Genomic DNA, 7,229 nt, shown 5'->3' with positions numbered 1-7,229 from the left:
GTGGGCTGTGTGTGGGCCGGCATGTAGGTCGGCGTGGGCTGTGTGTGGGCTGTGTGTAGGCTGGCATGGGCTGTGTGGGGGCTGAGTGTGGGCCGATGTGGGCTGTGTGTGGGCCGGCGTGGGCTGTGTGTGAGCCGGGTGTGGGCAAGCACGCGCATCAAAGCCTGTGGCGGGTTCAAAGCCTTCTGGGCTCATGGCCTGCTCTGAGCCTCCGGCATCCTGCCGACGTCACAAAAACCATCCCGTTTTACCCACGAGGGTGCTGAGGCTCAGAGGGTTCCGGGTCCTTCCTGGGGTCGCACGGTAGCAGGTGATGCAGCAGAGTCCACGTCTTCCGGGCCCAGAGCCCGAGCTCTTCCCTTTAGGATGCTTCTCAAAGTCTGGCCAGGACCTCCGCACCGTCACTGGGGTGGCTGGTTAAGGTGGAAGCTTCCTGAATCTCTCGAAACCCACAGACTCCCCTTCCGGGGGGCTGCTACTGAGGCGCGTCTGGCTAGTGAGTGCTTCGGGACTGTGCCGCCCGCCCGTGTCTCTGCAGCACCCGGATGCCGCCCTCCTCCCTCTCCTGCTGCCCGTGGGCCGGGAGGTCCTCACCTCGGGGAGCCCAGCAATGGCATGCCGCAGGCCTTCTGCCTCCCAGCCTGGGCAGGTGCCAGAACCCAGCCAAGCTGCTCCGGAGGCTCTCCTTACGCCCAGAGCATCCTCACTCCCTTCCCCCACCCCACCCTTCACATGTCTGTTCTCACTCAGAGGTGAGGCCCTGTATCTGCAGCGTGGCTTCATGTCCCACTAAACTCACGGCCTCCGGACAGGGTGTTGGCACCAAGGCCGTTCCTGTAGTACAGATGGGGAACCTGGGAGAGAAGTCAGGTGACGTGTGCAGAGCGGGATGTGGACCCAGACAGTCTGACTCTGGAGCCCTCACTCTGGCCCCGGGAGCTGTCCCCCAGCCCCAGAAGGGGGGTTTGCTCACACCAAGATCAGTCGTGAAGACAGCGCTTCACGGCTCATCCCAGACTCACAGCCCCTCCCAGGTCAGGGCCAGGCCGGGTTGCTCAGCACCTCTGCAATGTCCTGCGAACCCACAGCCATGCTCCTTGTGGTCTGATACCCACCCCGGTCTCCTTCCTGTTGCCCCAGCCGGAGGCTTCTTGGAGCAGCTGCACTCTCCCTTCTGTGGGAAAGCTGCTTTTTTTTTTTTTTTTTTTGAGATGGAGTCTCACTCTGCTGCCCAGGCTGGAGTGCAGTGGCGCAATCTCGGCTCACCACAAGCTCCGCCTCCCAGGTTCAGGCAATTCTCCTGCCTCAACCTCCCGAGTAGCTGGGATTACAGGCATCCACCACCACGCCTGGCTAATTTTTGTATTTTTAATAGAGACGGGGTTTCACCATGTTGGCCAGGCTGGTCTCAAACCCCTGACCTCAGGTGATTGGCCCGCCTCAGCCTCCCACAGTGCTGGGATGACAGGCATAACTGACCGCATCCAGCCTGTCTAATGGAGACCGGCCCAGCTGGACAGCTCCAGGGGCCAAGTGGAGTGCGCCACCTGCACGTGTGCCCGCCCTCTGACCTCCGCCCCTTGTCCCCTTGGTTCACACCACAGAGGGTTGGCCTAGTATCCCAAAGGCTCCCCTGACACTGCCTCTAGTTCCTGGGAACAAGCTCAGCAGCTCCCCTCGAGGCGGGGGACTGCCGGTTCTGAGCCCAGGGCAGGTGTGGTTTGCAGAGGCCTGGGGTCCGTGCCAGCACTGTGGGCTCAGCAGGTGGGTCCCAAGATAGATTTTCAGCCTGAATTCCAGGTTCCACATGGAAAAGCCCCTGGCCCTGCCCTCCCGCCCCTGTCTTCACCGCTTTGTTACCTGGAGCACTGGGCGGGGTGGCATGGGGGCGGCGGGGAGCAGGCTGGGGGCTTCACTTGCCATGTGCCGGCTGGGTACCCAGCCCTGTTCGTGGTCCTTCGGGTGCACCGGCGGGCAGGAAAGCCCAAGGCTTCTCTTCACCTGGTGTTTACGTCCTGCAGGGAGAGAGACAGGACACTCAGGAAGCGAAGGTCCCTTTAGTTGATGTTGAGTGCAGTGGAGGGAACCTCGGCGCCGGGCCTGGGGGTTTGGGGTGTCACTGTTCGTCACAGCCGCAAGGGTTGCTGCAGGCATTCAGGACCTGGAGGCAGGGTCGCTCAGCGCCTCCAGCACCGCCCACCCGAGGTGCTGCTGCTGAGACCTGGGCACCAGTGTCATGGGGAGAGGTGGCACCAGGCGGGTCGGTGAAGACTTTGCGGTGATGTCTCCACGGTGAGGGAGATTTGGAGACAGCACGTTTGAGGACCCTTTAGAGGGAAGAGGAGGCCAGAGTGTGGGGTGGGCTGAGGGAGGGAGGGCAGAGCCCCCTGAGAAGGGGGCAGGGGAGCAGGAGGAGCCAGATGGCACCAGAATTCAGGGAGGAGAAAGCTGAGATGTAAGGGACAGACACGGTGTCCTCCTTCCTGAGCATGGCGTGTCCGGCCCTGGCCCCACTCCCAGGCTCTCAGCCTCACTCGCATCTCTGCCTGTCCTTCCCCTGCAGACCTGTACTGTACCCTGGAGGTGGATTCCTTCGGCTATTTTGTCAGCAAAGCCAAAACCAGGGTGTTCCGGGACACAGCAGAGCCCAAGTGGGATGAGGTGAGTGGCGGGGCTGGTGTCTGTGCAGGGACCCCCAAGTTTGCACTGAGTGTGCCCCACCGCCCAGTGGTGAGATGGGGTGAGTGGCGGGGCTGGCGTCTGTGCAGGGACCCCCGAGTTTGCACTGAGTGTGCCCCACCGCCCCGTGCTCGTGCCCTGTCTGCCGGGGACGGAAAGCCGGTTTGTTGCCGGACCAGCTCCATCCACTCCCCGCTCTCTGCTCCTGGCTCCTCTGGCGTGCGATCACCGTGTGTGTCTGGGCATCAGACCCTGCAGTGCCGGCTCAATCCCCGCAGTCTCCATGAGGGATGCGAGGCCTCACAGCCCTGGGAAATCTGGTGTGTTCTGTGCAGGCTGTGCCGACTCCCTCCTCCTAACAGAGCTGAGGCCCACACCTGCCGAAAGCCAGGTCTCCGTGCCGGGGAAGTTCAGGGCCCTTTGTCCCGTGTTTCCGCAGGAGTTTGAGATCGAGCTGGAGGGGTCTCAGTCCCTGAGGATCCTGTGCTATGAGAAGTGCTATGACAAGAGCAAGGTCAACAAGGACAACAACGAGATCGTGGACAAGATCATGGGCAAGGGGCAGATCCAGGTGAGGCTGGGCCGGGGCGACTGTGGGGGAGGCCGGGCCCGGGGTGAGGCTGGTGGAATCCTGGCCGAGGAGCGTGCTCCTGTGTGATTCTGCTTCCAAGCCAGCTGGAGTGCTGCACCCCTGCTGGAGGCGGCTGCTGACTGTGCCCGGCAGCCCAGGTGTGCCCGGGTCGTCCACACTCCGCGGCCCAGGTGTGCCCAACTCCCCAGGCGGGTCATCCACACTTTCTCGGGATGAAAACGACTCGCTGCTTTCACACCCAGCTTTAGTCTCTGGGTGCTTTTTCCCGGAACGCCGTGTTGAGAAAGGTCTGAGGCGCGTCGGTGAGCAGGAGGGGAGAGTCTGTGTGATGGGCAGTGTCCGCCATCGACGTGGGGTGGAGTGAGGCGCATGGCTCGCGCGTCTGCTGTTCTGCCAGGACCCAGGGTCCTGCTGGGGAGTGGGGGCGGGCGCGGGGGTGGGTGAGGGGCATCTCTGACTTGTTTTGAGCATTGCTGGACCTCACCCCACTGCGTTGGGAGTCCGTGGCTTCGGGTGTGGACTCTGGGTGTTAGTGGGTGTTGGCAGAGGCTGCGCCTCAGGCGAACGGCATTTATGCCACTGAGCGCAGTGGCTCACCCTGTAATCTCAGCACTTTGGGAGGCCGAGGCAGGTGGATCACCTGAGGTCAGGAGTTGGAGACCAGTATGGGCAACATGGTGAAACCCGTCTCTACTAAAAATGCAAAAATTAGCCTGGCGTGGTGGCGGGTGCCTGTAATCCCAGCTGCTCGGGAGGCTGAGGCAGGAGAATCGCTTGAACCTGGGAGGCGGAGGTTGCAACAAGCCAAGATCAATCCTGGGTGATGGAGCGAGACCCTGTCTCTAAAAAAAAAAAGAGCCTCTATGCCTTTGTGTGCCGCCTGTAACTCTAAAACATTCTGCCCATTTTGAAGATGGCTGCTATTCACCAGCCCATTAAGAGAACCAGGCTTGGGAGTGGGAAAAGGTGCGTGGGGGGTGGGGCGCGGTGGTTGCATTCAGCACGGAGCCATCCCCGCTCCTGTCTGGCACCTTGGTGGCCTTGTGCTGTGCCACGGTGGTCTGGTTTGGAGGTAGATTCTGTGAGCATGCAATCCGGGGAGATGGGAACGGATGCGAACTGGGATGGAGCCTCAGGCGTTGGCGGTGCTGGGCTTCACAGTGGCCCAGAGGCCATCCGGGTGCAGGCTGTGACGGCTCCGTCTACAACAGGGAGTGGATGATGCTTTTTTGTGGGAAGTGTTTGTCCTGAGATGCACTGTCAAGGCCACCGAGTTTGGTGTCTGGCTCTTAACTAGAGGTGCTGGTAGCACTGCCACTGGGGAGCTGTGTAGGTCTCCCACTCCTGCCCTGTCTCAGGCTCTGGCGTTGGAACTGGGGGCCCCCAGGAAGGGGCCTGGCCTCCCCTGCGTCCGCCCCATGTTCCTGAACACGTCTCTGCCTAATGCTCGCTGCTAGGGAGACAGGGCTGCTCGGCCACCACCAGCCAGTCCTCCGTTATCTGGGAAATGGGCCCTAGAAATCCAGCCCCTGGAAGCCGCTCTCTGCAGGGATAAGGGATGGGAGCCCCATCTCCCTGTCCCTGGGCTGGGCTAGAGGGACAGGCATGGAGGGGTTCTGGGCTGGCCCATCCGGCCCAAGGTGACCCCTAGGCAAGAGACAGGAGTGGCCGCCACACCGCACTCCCTGGCCATGGTGGCCGTGGAATAGAAGAGTTAAGAGGGCGTGCCGGCCAGCCAGCTTTCGGGCACGGTGGGCCCCAGCCCCTCCAGACCTCAGCTCCTTCAGCCCCAGTGCTTTCCTCCTCCTCACTCAACTGCGTGCGCCCCGGGGGTAACACACCATCCATCACTGCAAGCATCCTGGAGACAAGAGCAGATGGAGGCGGCGGGGGGCGGGGAAGCCAGGTTATGATTGGCAAAGCAGAAGGCAGGGTCTGGTAAGGAACACGTTTCTGTGTTTAAGCTTCGAGGAACATTAAATGCCTGGGAGTTGATATTAAAAGAAACACAAACCTCCCAGCTGCCAGCTGACCTGGGCCTGTGAGCGGGCGGTTCAGAGCCCGAGTGCCCTGGAGGACTTTGAAGTCCCGGCACTCAGCGCTCCCAGGCCGGGCCCTGGCCCTCTGCTTCGGGCCCTCTCACCAGCCTTGCTTCAGGTGGGGGAGGCGTCGTCCCCAGGGGCGCGCCGTGGCTCAGAAAGTCTCGCACCCTGACTGCCCTCAGAGCCACCGTGGATGGCCAGGCTGGTGAAGAGTCCAAACGGAGCTTTCACGCAAAGCCAGGCCCCATGGAGCCACGGAACGGTCTGTGCCCATGGCATGTCCCTGCCTCCCATCCGGCCTCCCGTCTAAGGAAGGGAACTGGCACCAGCATCTGGAATGTAGTCGGGCTCCCGGACACAGCCAGAGGTGGCTTTGAAACAGGACCCAGCCCTTGGGATGTTCAGGGGGCCTGAGGGAAAGGCAGGAGGAAGACACCTGCCTCTGGGGCCCCCATTTCTCTCTAAGCCCCTCCCAGCGGCCCCTCTAGAGAAAACAAGGGACCCTTCGGCCTCAGCGCTGGTCGCCTGATGGGGCAGTGGGGCAGGAGTGGAAGCGGCGGGCTTGGGTGGGGCGGCCTTTAGCGACAGACAGACTTCGGCACTGGTGCTGTTGGAGGCCCTCCCCAAAGTCATCTCCTCGTGTGATCCCGGTCCTTTCCCTCCAAGGAGAGTGACAGTCCCTCCTCCCCGTTTTACAGATGAGGACTCAGGGGTACTGAGGCTAAGTCCCTCAGCCAAGGCATCTCTGTGGACAGTGTGCGGGGAAGACCCTACTCCCTCCCCTGTTCGGGGCCCCACATCTCAGGCCTTTGTCAGGACGTTCCCCAGCCGAGGCAGGGGGCCTGGTGTGGCCAGTGGTTGGAGAAGCAGCTGGGGAGCTTATGGCATCAGGGGAGCTTATGCCTCCTTGATCTTACAGCCGTCTGGGCAGGGAACTCCTGTGCCTGGTACCCCTGGGAGAAAGGAGGAGGAGGCCGAGGCGGGTGGATCACACAGTCAGGAGTTTGAGACCAGCCTGGCCAAGATGGTGAAACCCCGTTTCTGCTAAAAATACAAAAATTGGGTGTGGTGCTCGCACCTATAATCCCAGCACTTTGGGAGGCTGAGGCGGGCAGATCACTTGAGGTCAGGAGTTCGAGACCAGCCTGGCCAACATGGTGAAACCGCGTCTCTACTAAAAATACAAAAATTAGCCAAGCGTGGTGGCGCATGCCTGTAATCCCAGCTACTCAGGAGGCTGAGGCAGGAGAATCCCTTGAACCCGGGAGGTGGAGGTTATAGTGAGCTGAGATTGCACCACTGCACTCCAGCCTGGGCGAGACAGAGTGAGATTCTCTCTCAAAAAAGAAAAAATAAGAAAAGAGCAGGAGGGGCACTTCGAGTGCATCTGGGAGGTCCCCAGCCCGGGACTGGCGCTCTGCAGGTGTGGGGTCCTGGCCTGTCAGTTGGAAAGACAAGAATATTGATTCATGTTCTTCTGCAGAACAACGCAGTACCAGTCACACCTACGCCCATGCCAGTGCCTAGGACGAGTCCAGCTCGGGGTAAATACTGACATCTGCCGTCTGGGGTTCCTCCCAGGGCCCTGTGGGGTAGGGATGTGGAGGAGCCGGCCAAGGCCATGTGCCCAGGAGCAAACCAGGGCACACAGCCGCCTCCAGAGCCCGTTTCTAGGCGCCCTGCTGCCTCCTGTAAATAATGCGACGGAAGATTGTACCACAGGAATTCAAAGGCAGAAAGGTCCTCATGGGCTGGAATTAGGGAGGCTTCAAGGAGGAGGTGGAACTAGAGTGATATGGAAGCACTGGCTTTTCTAATAGCAAAAGCAGCGTTTGCAGAGAAAGAAAATTGCAGTAGAAGCAGAGACTTGAAATGTAAACCCATCTCCACTCCCCCTTCCCCTGCCCCTCCTCCCA

At 61.0% G+C, this 7,229-nt stretch overlaps 1 protein-coding gene across 5 annotated transcripts in view; it reads left to right on the top strand.

The window, feature by feature from the left end:
- The window catches only part of LOC108290716 (active breakpoint cluster region-related protein), a 165,279-nt gene that overhangs the window by 121,667 nt on the left and 36,383 nt on the right, over positions 1 to 7,229 (top strand). For all 5 annotated transcript variants that reach the window (XM_017510607.2, XM_017510604.2, XM_037732113.1 and 2 more), the window contains 2 exons: positions 2,564 to 2,661; positions 3,119 to 3,250. In XM_017510607.2, coding sequence (XP_017366096.1) covers positions 2,564 to 2,661; positions 3,119 to 3,250 — 230 coding nt within the window. The remainder of the gene's footprint in view (positions 1 to 2,563; positions 2,662 to 3,118; positions 3,251 to 7,229) is intronic.

This window comes from Cebus imitator, unplaced genomic scaffold, assembly GCF_001604975.1.
Source record: "Cebus imitator isolate Cc_AM_T3 unplaced genomic scaffold, Cebus_imitator-1.0 Scaffold441, whole genome shotgun sequence".
Lineage (NCBI taxonomy): Eukaryota > Metazoa > Chordata > Mammalia > Primates > Cebidae > Cebus > Cebus imitator.
The sequence above is the reverse complement of the archived record's forward strand: the minus strand, read 5'-3'. Positions and strand labels throughout refer to the sequence as shown.